The sequence below is a fragment of the Notechis scutatus genome, chromosome 10, assembly GCF_049901735.1.
Source record: "Notechis scutatus isolate UNSWTSFEM ecotype Mainland chromosome 10, rNotScu1.2, whole genome shotgun sequence".
Lineage (NCBI taxonomy): Eukaryota > Metazoa > Chordata > Lepidosauria > Squamata > Elapidae > Notechis > Notechis scutatus.
The window spans coordinates 1,278,606-1,294,835 of record NC_142018.1 but is presented as its reverse complement, the minus strand read 5'-3'; the positions used below and the strand labels follow the sequence as shown (position 1 = coordinate 1,294,835).

General features: G+C 40.5%; 1 protein-coding gene across 2 annotated transcripts in view; it reads left to right on the top strand.

Moving 5' to 3' along the window:
• Positions 1-16,230, top strand: part of TRPC5 (transient receptor potential cation channel subfamily C member 5) — a 307,824-nt gene that overhangs the window by 80,577 nt on the left and 211,017 nt on the right. For both annotated transcript variants that reach the window (XM_087971942.1, XM_026678562.2), the window contains exon 2: positions 486-884. In XM_087971942.1, coding sequence (XP_087828068.1) covers positions 507-884 — 378 coding nt within the window. In that variant the 5' untranslated portion in view covers positions 486-506. The remainder of the gene's footprint in view (positions 1-485; positions 885-16,230) is intronic.

The following is a 16,230-nucleotide window of genomic DNA, read 5'->3' as shown; positions in this document are numbered from 1 at the left end:
GGCCCTTCCTAAGTTTCTGTAGCAGATCATTAAATGATTGTGGGCTCCTGCCTCTTATCAGCTTGTTTCATAGGCAGCATCTTTTTCCCTCCACCTCCAAGGTCATCTACACATTCCAAAATCAGGAAGACTAGTCCAATACATCTGGAGAACTTCAGGTTCAGGAAAAGTTGATGTCAAATGTTGTGCATGTAGTCTTTCTCAATAATGAATTCAGGAGTTTTCTCCTGATGTAGGAGATGACCAGGCTGAGCCTGAGAGGCCAAATGCATCACAAGTCATGAGTCCCTGCACACAGCAAGAAATCTAAGTCTAGCCCACCTTGAATGCCTCTCTTATCGCCCACTCATTTCCCTTGACCATTAATTGTTCAGATTTTTGTAGAGAACTTAAGTTTGCAATGAATTTTTATACTCATTTGAATTGACTGAATCTTCTGGTTTCTGTGGTGCTTGACAGCTGCTTTTTTCTTTGTTTCCAAACAGCCCACCAAGTCGCTATGAAAAATGGCTCAGCTCTATTACAAAAAAGTAAACTACTCCCCCTATAGAGACCGGATCCCGCTGCAAATTGTCCGGGCAGAAGTGGAGCTGTCTTTGCAGGAGAAGGCCTACCTCAGTGCTGTGGAGAAGGGGGACTATGCCAGTGTGAAACATTCCTTGGTGGAAGCAGAGATCTATTACAACATTAACATCAACTGCATGGACCCTCTTGGTCGCAGTGCTCTTCTAATAGCCATAGAAAATGAAAACTTAGAGATTATGGAGTTGTTATTGAGCCACAGTATCTACGTGGGTGATGCACTCCTGTATGCAATACGGAAAGAAGTTGTGGGGGCTGTAGAACTGCTTCTGAATTACAAGAAACGAAATGGGGAGAAGCAGGTAAGTCAAGAATGAACTGAGATGTGTATCCAAGGGGTTTTCCCAAAGGTGCTTTGCAAAAGGCAATTGGACTTTCTTTATTTTGAAGACATTTTGCTTCTCATCCAAGAAACTTCTTCAATTCATGTCAGCTTCCACCTTATGCTTGCTTGTGCTTCACTACCATGTGGTGACAGTCTGCCATGAACTCTGGGGAGAGTAGATGGGAGGGGGAATGCTTGGGGGAAAACAAAAGTTACTGCTGCATCTCTCTGAGACCCTGCCTCAAGGTCCACCAGCTGGGAGAAGAATGCAGCTGCATACCAACTTGATCATTGAAGCTTGAAGCGATCATTATTAAAATATTTTGTTTGAATCTGATTAGTTACGGGTGGTGGTGGAGCTGTGTGTGTCAGCAATGGAAAGTAGTTAAGGGAGGGAAAAGTTGAACTTAGGGATTTTGATGCACGATTCTATGTTCTAACTACATATTACTGCAATACGTTTGACTTCTAATAAAACTATACCTTTCTCAGTCAGCTGGGAAGGCCACAAATCATAATGAGATGACCTTGGAATAGTGCAATAGTTGTAAATTCATGCCAGTTCCCAAGTGCCCAAATTTTCATCAAGTGACTGTGGGGATGGTTGTAAGTGTGAGGATGCAGAAGAATAGAAGAATATAATTCTTTATTGGCCAAGTATGATTGGACACACAAGGAATTTGTCTTGGTGCAAGTGCTCTCAGTATACATAAAAGAAATGATACATTCATCAAGAATCATAAAGTACAACACTTAATAATAGTCATAGGATACAATTAGCAATCAAATCATACTAGGAAACCGTCAATATAAATCATAAAGATACAAGTGACAAAGTTACAGTCATACAGTCATAAGTGGGAGGGGATAGGTGATAAGGAGTGATGAGAAGATTAACAGTAATAGTAGTGCACACTTTGTAAATAGTTGAACAGTGATGAGGGAATTATTTGTTTAGCAGAGTGATGGCGTTCGGGGAAAAAACTGTTCCTGTGTCTAGTTCTTCTGGTGTGCAGTGCTCTATAGCAGGGCTGTCAAACTCGATTTCGTTGAAGGCCGCATCAGGATTGTATTTTACCTCGGAGGGGCATCGTTTTGAGGGAAGGAATTGAAACAGTTTATGTCCAGGATGTGAAGGGTCTGTAAATATTTTCAAAGCCCTCTTTTTGACTTGTGCAGTATACAGGTCCTCAATTGAAGTCAGGTTGGTAGTAATTGTTTTTTCTAATTATCCTCTGAAGTCTGTGTTTGTCCTGTTGGGTTGCAGAACCAAACCAGACAGTTATAGAGGTGCAGATGACAGACTCAATAATGCTTCTGTAGAACTAGATCAGCAACTCCTTGGGCAGTTTGAGCTTCCTGAGTTGGTGCAGAAAGAACATTCTTTGTTGTGCTTTTCTGATGACATTTTTGATGTTAGGTGTCCATTTTAGGTCTTGTGATACGATAGAACCTAGAAATTTGAAGGTCTCTACTGTTGATACTGTGTTGTCTAGTATTGTAAGAGGTGGTAGTATGGGAGGGTTTCTTCTAAAGTCTACCACCATTTCTATGGGTTTAAGTGTGTTCAGTTCCAGATTGTTCTGGTTACATCATGAGGCAAGTTGTACAACCTCCTACCTGTATGCGGATTTGTTGTTGTCTCAGATAAGACCAATCATGCAAAATCATTTGTAAGTCACTTTTTCAATGCCATTGTAACTTAAAACGGTTGCTAAATGAATGGATGGAAGTCAAGGACTACCTGTATTATAAATAAGGGGAGTGGGGAGAGGTTGAACCAGTTCAGCATTTTGTTTTGTTGGTTTGCAACATTGATGATAGCCAGCTATATAATCTCAATCTTGAGCTGACCAAGTGGTGGTTTTTAAAGTTTTATGCCAGTGTCTGGATGCCTTGGGAGTCTGGAAGTGAATGAACAGGTTTAGGCTCAACTGTAGCATGGAGAAGCCAGATTCACTTAACAACCCTGTAACTACTGCAGTGATTCACTTAACAACTGTGGCAAGAAAGGTTGTAAAATGGGGGAAACTCACTTAACAACTCTCTTGCTTAGCAACAGACATTTTGGGCTCAATTGTTGGCTCAATTGTGGTCATAAGTTTAATACAGGACTAGACTACCTGTATTAAACAGTGTCATTTTACTGGACATAGGAGATATATCTCCTCTAACATAGTGCCTGCCTAAAACAGCTCCCTCCCCATATTCAGTGATCCTGCAGATTTATAAAGCCTCCAGGTTTACTAGAATCTCCCCAATTAACAGATTAATAGAGTTGGAAGGGACATTATAGGTCATCTAGTTCAACCCCCTGCCCAAAAAGGAGACCCTCACCATTTCTGGCAAATGGCAGTCCAATCTCTTCTTGAAAGCCTCCAGTGATGAAGCTCCCACAACTTCTGAGGGCAATTTCTGTTCCATTGGTTGATAGTTCTCACTATCAGAAAATTTCTCCTTATTTCTAGTTTGCATCTCTCCTTGATCAGTTTCCATCCATTATTCCTTGTCTGGCCTTCAGGTCCCTTGGAAAATAACTTGACCCCTTCCTCCCTGTGGCAGCCCCTCAAATATTGGAAGACTGCTCTCATGTCTCCCCTGGGCCTTCTCTTCCCTAGACTAGCCATGCCCAGTTCCTGTAACCATTCTTCATGTTTTACTCTCCAGTCCCCTAATCATCCTGGTTGCTCTTCTCTGCACTTTTTCTAGAGTCTCAACTTCTTTTTATAGTGTGGTGACATATTTTAGATGTGGTTTTACTAAGGCTTTATAGAGTGGTATTAGTACCTCACTTGATCTTGATTGTATACCTCTGTTAATGCAGTTTAGGATTGCAAGATATTAAGAATAATGGGCCTAAGATGGAACCTTGTGGTACCCACTGCTTACTTTCCTCCATGTAGACAGAGATTCATTAAGGACTACTTGTTGAATACAGTTTGTCAGCCAGTTACAAATCCATCTGGTGGTGATGCTATCTATCCCACTTTTTTCTAGCTTTCCAAGAAGTAGGATGTGGTCTATTTTGCTGAATGCTTTGCTGAAGTCTAAGTATATTATGTCCACAGTATTTTGCTGGTCGACTAATTTATTTAGTCACTATGTTGAAGAATGAAATAAGATTGGTTCGGTATGATCTGTTTTTTAAAAAAACCCATGTTGACTTCTAAGTCAACCCATGTTGACTTCTAAGTAAAAAACTCATGTTGACTTCTTACTCGTTTCTAGATGTTGGCAGATCTGGTTTTTTATTAACTTTTCCAGTATCTTCCTGGGTATTGAAGTTAGGCTGATTGGTCTGTAGCCTGTTTTTTTCTCTTTTTTGAAGACGGGAACCACATCAGCTCTTTTCCAGTCCCCGGTGCTCCAATATTTTTGGAAGATGTGGTACAATGATTCTGAGATGACATCTGCCAGCTCCTTTAGAACTCTGGGATATATCCATCAGGTCCTGGTGATTTGTATTCATCAAGATCAGACAGGTGTTCTCTTTTGCTCATTTTAACTTTTATTTCTAGTCTGTCTTTTACAGTTATGTTTTTGGTAGGTTGGACTATTGTTTCTTTTGGCGTGAAGACCAATGCAAAGAACGAGTTAAGCAGCTCTGCTTTCCTTCTGCTGCCTGTTACTTCTTTGCCGTCTTCTCTCTTTAGTGCATCTACTGTTTCCTTTATTTTATTTTCTTGTTATTTATATGTTGGAAGAAACTTTTTTAATTATCTTTGACTTTTGTTGCAAATCTTTGTTCATTCTGAGCCTTTGTTTTCCTGACTTTGTCTTTGCAGATTCTGGCTGTCTGCTGATATTCTATCTTAGTTATGTGTCCTTCTTTCCATTTTTTTTATTTGTCCTTTTTGTCTTTCAAATTGTCAGAGAGATTTTTGTGCAGCCATGCTGGTTTCTTCTTGGAGCTCTTGTTTTTCTTTTTCAGCGGTATTGTGCTGGAGTGGGCTTTTATGATCATATTTTTCAGGTTCCCAATTTTCTTCAGTTGTTTTCCCCTTAAGGATTTTCATCCAAGGAATCTTTCCCAAGTTCTCTCTGAGCTTGTTAAAATCAGCTCTTTTAAAGTCTAGGACTCTGGTATCATTGTGCTCTATTGCTTCTGTTTGCATTATGTCCCCCATTACTATTGTAGTGTGCTTCCTACATATGTTTGTTGGTTAGCAAAAAGGACACCTATTTTTTCTGCTTGATTGGGTGGACTATGGCCATGTCATTTTTTTTCTTTTATATTGATCCATATGCATTCTAGGAGATTTTCGTCTTTGGTTTCATGCATTTCTGTAGCAACATAGTGGTTCTTTACATACAGCGCAATTTCACCTCCTCTTTTATGGGGTCCCGTTTTTTTGAACAGTTTTTATCCTTCTATCAGTATGTTCCAGTCATGGGTTTCATCCCATCAAGTTTCTGTTATTCCAACTAAATCTTATCTACCTTCATGTATTAATAGTTCAAGTTCATCCTGTTTGTTCCCCAGTCTTTGTGCATTTGTAATGTTTCACTCTACACTATTTTATCTCATTGCTCTACATTATAATTTGTCAACCTTGTTAACTGTCCATCATTACTTGGCAAATAGCCAGCCAAATACATTTAATAAAGAAATAAACAAATGCACAAAATCCATCAATCTTCCACTGCCCTTATCAAGGCAGTTTTGGAATTAGCTCTGGTTAACATTTGAATCAATCATGCTGGGCTTGAATTATTTAAAGCCATCATTTCTGCTCTGTCAAATTTTAGTTTGTAAGTGCCTTAAGGCAAAGCCTCTCGAGAATAGCTGTGCTGGTAGTACACAAATTATAATAACAGGTAATCACAATGCTCTATTTGGGGTTCTTGGCTCCTCAAAGGTTACCACAGAACTGGAAAAAGAGAAAGAGAAAGGGAATCAGAATGATCAAAGGTCAGAAAAGATCAGTAGGCTATATTTGTTGTTTTTTTAAAGACACCACTAAAATGGCAATCATACCCAGCTTTCTGTGTAGAGGATTGAGTTGCAAGTGATGATACAGAAAAAATGTCAAATGACTTTAAAAAAGTGAAACTGGACATAAATTTCAAATCAGATGTGAACAGGTGGCACTGTTCCCCTGGGGAAATCACACACGCACACACACACACACACACACACAGACTGTACCACCCACCCTGCAATTTTTAACCCTGCCTCCCCCCACCCAGGAACCAAGCTGTTGATATAATGCCAAATGATCTTAATGCCAAAAAGGCATTGAGTTGTAAATCTAATCTTACAAAGCTTCTCCTCCGGAAATATCGAATTGCTAACTAGAGCATACAAAACTTTTGCCAGACCAATACTCAAATACAGCTCATCAGTCTGGAATCCACACTGCATATCAGACATTAATACAATGGAGTGAGTCCAGAAGTATTTCACAAGAAGAGTACTACACTCCTCTGCTCACAACAGAATACCCTATATCACCAGGCTTGAGATTTTGGGCTTGGGCAACCTTGAACTATGCCACCTACAGTTAGACTTAAGCATAGCACACAAAATTATCTGCTACAATGTCCTACCAGTCAACGACTACTTCAGCTTCAACCACAACAATACAAGAGCATACAAAAGATACAAACTCAATGTAAACCACTTCAAACTTGATTGCAGAAAGTATGACTTCAGCAAGAGAGTGGTCAATGCCTGGAATGCACTACCTAACTCTGTTGTTACATCCTCTAACCCCCACTCCTTTAACCTCAAACTAACCACTATTGACCTCACTCCATTCCTAAGTGGTCTGTAAGGTGCATAATCTTATTATGTCTGCTGGGATATAAAAAAATAAATAATAAGTGCACCATCGTGCCTCCTGTCCCTGTCCTATTGTCCCCATTTATTCGTACCTATTTCCTGTATTCTTACTCTATTATCTTGTAAGCAATTGACAAATCAAATAAATAAATAAAAAATAAATAAATGAATAAAATATAAATTAAATTGCCACATATTGGTAGCCTGTAATGTAAACTATCAGACTGGTTAAACACACCTCACTTTTTTCCAAATGCTACAACTGTTCATGAAAGAAGGCAGATCCTTGCAAACTATAACAACAGTTTGTTCTCATTTTGTGACTGCAGTTGGGATTGGCAATTGGGCCATTAAGCAAAGCAGTCACTAGGTGAAATTATGGCAATATTTATGAATCTGGCTTCAGGTATCCTTTGCTTTACAAATCTGCAAAGTTTATAAATACGAAGCTTGGTTGTAAAGTTACTTTTTCATCACTGTTGTAACTGAATGGTCGCTAAATGAGCCCCTCACTGTCAGACGCAAATAATCATTTAACATTTAGTTACAGTTCAAGACAATACACAAGATTCTAGTCAACTAAAGTTCAGTACTAAATAGGTTAGATGAAGTCAATGGAATTCAAGAGGGGTTGGACTTGGAGTATTTCTGTCAACTTAAAGACCCTAACCTGCTGGCATGCTTTATTCCACCCCTCAGCTCTGCCTAGGCTTCTCCTACACTCACTAACAAAGACTAACTACATTTCTGCAGTTGTGCATCTACTACTACATACTCCCAACTATGGAATACTGCATCCAATTTTGGTCACATTACAAAAAAGATGTTGAGACTTTGGAACAAATGCAGAGAAGGGCAACTAAGATGCTTAAAGGCCTGGAGAGACCAGGGGTGGGACTGTACTGGTTCCCTCCGGTTCGTTATGACTGCTCAGTTCAGAGAACCGGCAAATCATGCCCCTGGCTGGCCCCGCCCCTTCCCCTCCCGGCCACTTGCCTCGGATGAGGCTGAAGGTACGTCGCTGGAGCTGCCGGCCTATAAGCCTGGAGCAAGAATCCCTTTCTCTCCCCACCCCCCACCCCGTCCCATTTGGAAGATAGTAAATTTTGCTGTTGCTGACGATGTCCTCCATGCTCCTAAATGAGGTAGATCGAGTGGGAAGTGGCTGGTGTGCGCGCGTGTGAATTTAAGCCTCCTTCCTATAAAATCCGTTCAGAAAACAAAGGAACAGGTATTGTTTAATTCTGCTTCAGCCTAGATTGCTGGGAGAGAAAGTAGTTTAAAAATATCATTTAATTGACTAATTCATTGGCTTCCCAGCATTTCTTGTAGCACTGAGTAGCTGCTTGCCTTTTAAAATCCAGCGCTGAAGCCCAAGAGTGCTGGATTTCAAAATAAAAGCCAAGGAGCCCAGTGGTACAAGGAGAAGTTCCAGGAAGCCTTGTTGGAGCTGAACTGGGCTTTGAAGCATTTTAAAGTAGCCTTGAGCAAGTATCCCTTGGGGGGTACTTTTAATATCTTTAAAGCTGTCTCCTTGTGATGAAGGGGCAGTTTATATTGCATTTTATAGATTAATCCACCAGTAGAAAATAGATAACATTCATTTGAGGTCAATCCATGCATTTAGTGAGGAGGAGGAGGCAATATTAGATCAGAGCCTTGGTACAAGGGGCAATCCAGTAGAAGTGCCTTGAGGGTTCTGTCCAAGCAGAGACAGGAGTGTGGTAAGTATGGAATCTAACTAAATCAATTCATACAGAGATACAATGCTCAGTATCTTTAAAATTGGTAATTCTTTCATGTTACTGACCTGAGAGTAATCAAATGATCAGGTCTCATGCTGCCTGGGGAATTATGGGAATTGAAGTCCACATGTCTTAAAGTTGCTAAACTTGAAAAACATCAGAAGTACAAGTTGTGAGCCTAGGTTATTTTCCTGCATATTGGGAATAAGGGAATTTTCCTATATGCTTGGTGCAGAGATGCAGCTGAAATTTAGTAAGATGCTAATTGGAAGGTTAAAGCCACAGATACAGGTAGTTGACTTACAACTATTTGTTTAGCCTCCATTTAAAGTTACAATAGCACTGAAAAAAGTGACTCCATTGAAGAATGGCAGATACACGGATCTGACACCAAGAGAGACCACACAGAGAGAGAGGGAGGGTAAAAGAGAGAGAGACAGCACACACTCACACACACACAGAAGAGGGGGAAGTGAGACAAGAGACACACAGAGAGGGAGAGATTAGAGAGAAAGAAAGAGGGAGGGAGGGAAAGAGAGAGAGACAAGAGACAGAGATGAGAGAGAGAGAAAGAAAAAGGGAGAAAGAAAAAGATGAGATGGAGGGAGAAAGAAAGAGAGACACAGAGAGATACCTGTTTAAAAGAAAATAGAAAAATGGCTCTTTGAGTGTTTAAGGTTGCAGACACCATGGTTATTAAATGAGGCAAACACCATGGTCATTAAGTGAACCTTGTGGTCATTAAGCAAACACTGGTTGTTAAACAAGTCAATTTTCCCCAATGGGCATTTTTAACTGGAAACCAGAAGGAATTGTTGGAAACTGGCAAAAAACATAGAAAGCCTCAGTCACAAAACTCTGTGGGATGTTGTACCTGATCCATAAGTGTTTGTGTGTGTGTGTGTGTACGTGCGCATGGCTGTCAAAATACCAAAAACAGGTCAAGTAGCTCCAGGGAGATCCCTTGTAAATTAGAACACTTGCTAAGCAACTGGCCATTAAGTAAGGACCACTTATATTTGGTTTGCTAGTCACATGGCCACCAAGCCACACCCAGCCAGTCACATTACCACCTAACCACACCTACCCAGTCACATGACCACCAAGCCACACCCACAAATTAGGTCATGCCCACAGAACCAGTTGTTAAGAAATATGAATCCCACCCCTGCTGGAGACTAAAACATATGAAGCACAGTTGCAGGAATTGGATATGATGGCTAGTCTAGAGAAAAGGACTAGGGTGACATGATAGCAGTATTTCAATATTTGAAGGGCTTACCACAAAGAAGAGGAGGTCAACTTATTTTCCAAAGCACCAGAAGGCAAGACAAGAAACAATGGAGGGAAATTAATCAAGGAGAGAAGCAACCTAGAACTAAGGAGAAATTTCATAACTGAAAAGAATTAACCAGTGGAACAGCTTGTCCTCAGAAGTTGTGGGTGCTCCATTCCTGGAGGTCTTTAAGAAGAGACTGGATAGGCACTTGTCTGAAATGGTACAGGGTCTCCTGCCTGAGCTAGGGGTTGGACTAGAAGACCTGCAGGATCCCTGCCAGTTCTATTCTGATTGATTGATCCCCAGAACAAGCTACTTTCTGAACTTAAACATGTTTGTATAGATATTTTCAAAGGCAGACACTACCTAGCTTATTGGTCTTTGTTTTTCACATTCACTGCTTTTTGGTTGCAAAAAAAATATTGTTAAATTATTACATTCCAAGGGGGAAAAATAGATACAGGTATTTCTTTTAATACACTCATTTACAAAACCAAAGGGACAAGAGACACTTTGCTATGTAATCTGCAACTCTTTATATATACATTATTTTCTTCATGAGTTTTCTTCCCCCTCATAAAGTAACAAAGTGCCTTTAGCCAGCCCCAGAGAGAAATGTATTTCTACCTTAGGTTTAAATGCTGGGAGATGCTATTATCCCATCAAGTAGAATTTTCTTTGGGGGAAACTTCAGAATATCATCTAGTAATTGGAGAATGACTGCATGGGGAATGATCTGGCCTATGAATAGAAATAGACAAAGTGCAACTTCAAGAGCCAGGATAATGCTAGTAAAGGGAGAATAAGTTCTGGTGGCCCAGTGGTTAAAGTGCAGTATTGTAGGCAAACTCTGCCACACTCTGGAGTTGGATCTTGACCGGCTTAACTCAACCCTCCAACCTTCTGAGGTCAATAAAATGAAGACCCAGATTGTTGGGGGCAATGTGCATATAATGTTTTGACATTGTAAGCCACTCAGAGAGTGATGTAATGAGCTGTGGAGCAGTATATAAGCCTAAATGCTACTACTATTTCAAGGAACCTTTTAAAAAATAGCCAAATTGGAAGAATTTTGGGCAGGTCTTGCAAAATCTCTGAATTTTTGCAGAAGACTTTATAAGATTTCTGATGTTTGAATATACATAGACATATACAGATATTTCTGATGTGGTAGCATCATGCTTTGAGGACGCTTTCTGTCCCCAAAGCTTTCTGACTCCAGATTCAACCAATCCCCTTGAATGATAGGTTCTGCCTTGGAATCAAATGTTTATAACAACTGTGATATAATAAATTCAAATAGAAAGTATCTCCCAAAACAGCATTCCTTAATCTTGGGGCAAGGGAATCTGCCTTGCCAGCCTGCCATCCCCAGTGGGGCCCACAGCCCTTATACTGCCTGATTTGATCCTTGGAAAATGAATGGCATAGGGTTGGAGGAAGGTATCTAACCTTAAAAACTGGCTTTCTTGCATGAAAATAGCGTAAAAATAGCTTTTAAAAAAAATATGACAAGGTTAGTTTGGAAATCCTCTACTGATTACCATTCCTGCATTTAAATAGGATTAAATTGGATTAAATACTCCTAAACCTGCCAAGAATAGCTTTAAAAGCCAAAGGAAGATTTGGGAAATGGTTGCATTGCATTATCAACTAGCACATTGGCCCATGCTTATGGTCTCTGTTTATTGTGATCAATTGAACCATGGCTTACTCAACCCAGTTTTATGGGTTCAGTTACACCAAACCATACAGTGGCCACAAGATCTGTCTTTGAATAATCTACCAGGTTAAATTGAATTTGGCTAGAATTTGGCTTAATGATGTGTGTTCATGCAACATGTTAATTAACTCATTTAAAGACCAAGCAGCTATAATCATACAATATGCTAAATTTGGTGAGCATTAAAGTGGGGAGAAGAAAGCAGACCTGTAGGTGTAATTCTATTTTTATTTAAATTTTTTGCTTTCTTCCTTATCTGCTTAGGCTTACACATGAATCATTACGCTATAATTCTCTCTTTTCCCCTACCCCGTTTAAATTGCAAGATTGATAATAAACCAATACACTTATTAATTTATGTCTGCCTGTTACATGGATTTTCCTCCCAGTGCTCATGGCTCTTTTTTCTTTGTGTGTCTTGGAATTGACTAAACCATGTTCACTGTTGTAGCAAAAACATCATTTTGCCTACAGAAGGGATTATTGCAATGAGCCATGCTTTTGATAATAGCGGTACATAATCCCAAGCAAATAAAAACACATGTCTGTTCACTGAACATTTTTGAAGAGTTACAGATTACAGATCAGAAACAGTCCTTGTTTGCTTCCTGCTCCAATAGGTTGAAATCTCCTGAGTAGGACATGGAGTAAATGGGTAGCAGGGAGTAAATAACCTACTCTGAACAAAAAAGAAAACACACCACCATGGCAGTTTATCCATAAGTTTACATTGTTTGCTAGATATGCCTATATAGATCTTCCTATCTACCAAAGGAATATAGATAGTCCTTTATTTATGACCACAACTGAGCCCAAAATTTCCATTGCTAAGCAAGGCAGTTATTAAATGAGACACACCCTCTTTTACAAACTTTTTTGCCACTGAAATCACTGCGGTTGTTAAGCAAAATTGGCCTCATTGACTTCACTTGCCAGAAGCTGGCTGGGAAGGTTGATCACATGACCCTGGGATGTTGCAACCATCCTAAATACTGTACATGCCAGTTGCTAAGTACCCAAATGCAAAAGCCATAACAGTGAGACTCAGGCACTTTTTTTTAGTGCCATTGTAACTTTGAACAGTCGCTAAACAAATGATTGTAAGACTATCTGTATAACTTCATACATTTTTTTCTTTCAATCCAATGGTTGAAATTAAGTAAAATGGGTTGCAAATTTGCCTGTCTGCACCAGAATGCTCTGAAAAATGAACCAATCAGGACCAAATTTAGTGGGGAGAAATCAGCCCAAAGGTTATCATGAAAATAGGCTAAGTCCTGCTGGAAGCTGCAACTCAGAAAATTCCAGGAAATGATTCCAGGAAAAAGGAACCGTGAATTGGAATGTTGGGGTGTCTTCCATTCTAATCCTGCCTCCTTCCTAGTTATGTGACCAAGGACAGTGTATGTGCAGCCTTCCTGTGTTCCTTGATATAAACACAGGCACCAATGCTGTTGAATATTCAATGAGGAGAGTCTGTGACATAGACTTCCCTCATTGGTTCGTTTTCCAAGCAGGAAAACGAATGGCTGCCAGTGGCTGAAAATTTGGTCAGTTACCTGTAAAAAGGCCTGCAGGCATGCCACGGCTGTTTGTATTTTTACTGTAGCTAAATAAAGGAGTTCTTAACCTTGCCTATGCTGTCCTGCCTCTTCACTCAGACCCCCAATCTAACACTGGTGACGAAGGTGGGATTCTAGGAGAGAACAAAGGACACTCCCCACCTGCCAACAGACTCTTTTCCAGCTGAGATTGAATCTCAAGCACCGGCCATCAGGATGGCTACCTACACTCCACCAGAACCTTTCAACCCAAACCAGCATGGGTCACATATATGGGACAATTCAGAAGGTTCCTACGAGCAAATACCCTACAAGAGGCAGATAACGAGAGGAAGAGACCCTTGTTCCTTGGCTATTGTGGGCACTGCCTATACAAAATGGCTCAGACCCTAGCTGCACCAAAGGATATCAAAACCATAGAATGGAAGGACCTACAAGAAACGCTACAGGAACATTATGCCCCCTTATGCCCACCGTCTTGATTTCTACCGAAGAGAGCAACAGCCAGGTGAGACCATAAATGAATATGTTACCAAGCTTAGGGATATTGCAGCAGGCTGCAAATTTGAAAAGGTAGATCAAATGCTAATAATGAGAGACCTGAGGCTGCAGAGGAAATTAGTAACTAAAAAAGCGCTGACACATAAAGGTGCTGGAAGAAGCACCAGCAGCAGAACTTTCTGACAAGCCAAAAGCCACTAACATTAAGTCAGGAAGCATCCACTCATCCAGGGGGGCAGATTCTAGATACCCAGAAGAAGAGGGAGAAAAGGAAAGTACTGAGGAAGAAGAAGATGTTTATAAAATCAGTTCAGACAGGAGAACGGGGCAGAGCGAAGCAGAGCAGAGACCCCTGAGGTATTCAGGATGCAGGGGAAATCACCCCAGGTCGGCATGCAGGTTTAAGGACACCATATGCAGACGGTATGAAAGGAAGCTTGCAGAGTGAGCCTGCCTGCCTACCCAAATCAGAGGCAGCCATGTGGGCAACAATAAAGGGGATACAGGAAGGTGCCAAATTCAAACTACAGGTGAGAGGAAAGTGGAGCCGCTAGAGACAGAGACTATAATCAGACAACAATAGGACACTCTGATGACTATAAGTAAAAAAAAGGCACATCACTGTGCAGATTATGTAACATGGAGATAGATAGTGGATCATATATCTCCATAGTACCACGGGCAACCATAAAGAAGGCAATGCCAGGAATAACCAAACAGAAAGTAGAGCCCCAACAAATTAAATTAAAAGTACCAGGAAAACAGCATCCCAGTATTGGGAAGAGGATTTTTCCGAGTGAAGTTCAACAAATTCAATGGTCAACTACCCCTAACCATCATGGACAAAGACCTACCCAGCTTGCTCAGAATGGAGTGGTTTAAAGCCATTGGTGTAGAAGTAACCATACATGCAGTACAAGGCGATGAATCAGATGACTTGCAAGCAGAATTACAAACCAAATTCAAGAGTGTTTTCAACAGAAGCCTAGGCAAGTATAAGGGGACCCCTATTTCTTTTAATCTGGTTCCTAATATTACCTGTCAGACTAAAACCAAGATGAGTTTCTTTTGCTCTGAGGCCCAAGTTAGATGAACAATTAGGCAAGCTAATTGCCCATGGGGTCTATGGACCATGCTAGATGGGAGACACCCATAGTCACACCAGTGAAACCAGCTGGTTCAGTGCGCATATGTGCAGACTATAAATCGACCATAAATAAAGCACTGCAATAGAGTGCATACCCTGTACCTGTAGTACAACTTCTGTTGCATTCTTTTGGGAAAGGAAAAACCTTTGCAAAACTTGATTTAGCACAAGCGTACCAACAGTTACCAGTAGATGATGCTACTGGGGATGCACAGACTATTGTAATGCACAGGGGAGGCTTTAAATCAGTGGTGGGATTCAAAAAGAATTACTACCAGTTCTGTGGATGTGGCTTGGTGGGCGTGGCAGGGGAAGGATACTGTAAAATCTCCAGTCAGAGGTGGTATTTGCAGGTTCTCCAAACTACTCAAAATTTCCACTACCAGTTCTCCAGAATTGGTCAAAACCTGCTGAATGCCACCTCTACTTTAAATGCCGCAGATGGCAATTCGGGGTTAGTGTGGCTCCAGGGTTATTCCAGAGCCTAATGGAGCACCTACTACAGGACATCCCTGGGGTAGTACCTTACTTTGACAATGTCCTTGTGGCAGCAGAGAACAAGGAACAATTAAAACAATTTTGTCTACCTTGAACAGACAGAAGTTTAGTGCATTAAATGAACCAAGCCCATTTGAACCATCAGCTGACCAATTCTTGTGCAAATCCAGAAAGCAATGAAATGTGATAGATTACAGGATACATGAATGCAGCTTTGAGCATATTAGACCATATTTGGAATACTGCATCTAATTTTGGTCACCACAATATAAAAAAGATGTTGAGAATCTGGAAAGAGTGTAGAGAGAAGAGCGACAAAGATGATTGGAAGACTGAAGGCTAAAGCATATGAAGGATGATTTCAGGAATTGGGTTTGTCTATTCTAGTGAAAAGAAGAATGAGGGGTGACATGATAGCAATCTTCCAATATTTAAGGGTCTGCCATAAAGAAGAGAGAGTCAACCTATTTTCCAAAGTACCAGAAGCAAGACAAGAAGCAATGGATAGAAACTAATCAAGAAGCAACCTAGAGCTAAGAAGAAATTTCATGACAGAAAGAACAATTAATCAGTGGAATAGCTTCCCTCCAAAAGTTGTGAGTGCTCCATCACTGGAAGCTTTTAAGAAAATATTAGACAACCATTTGTCTGAAGTGGTATAGCATCTCTGCTTGAACAGGGGATTGGACTAGATGACCTCCAAGATCCCTTCCAACACTGTTCTGAATTCTATATGTTAGAAGTCTCTTTGCTGTTATAGTTGATGGGAAGTTTTCAGCTCCCCCCTCACCTCTTGACCTTCTGTGCCATTAAGACTCCTTGCAAAAATGGAAGGAGAGAAAATAGTGCAGAAAAAAAGCTTCTAATTTCATGGTCAAGATTAAAAGATTAAGGCAGGCATGGAACTCCACAGATCATCCATCTGTGGATCTCATCCCGATTCTTAATTTTAAAAAAACTTTTCTGTGTCAGTGTATGAATTACCTTTTCCTCGGAAATGTTATTGCAAAAATGCTGAGATGATTCACAGGACAGTAACTATAACAACCCAGGTCACCAGTTTGCTTGAATTAGAGATGCTTG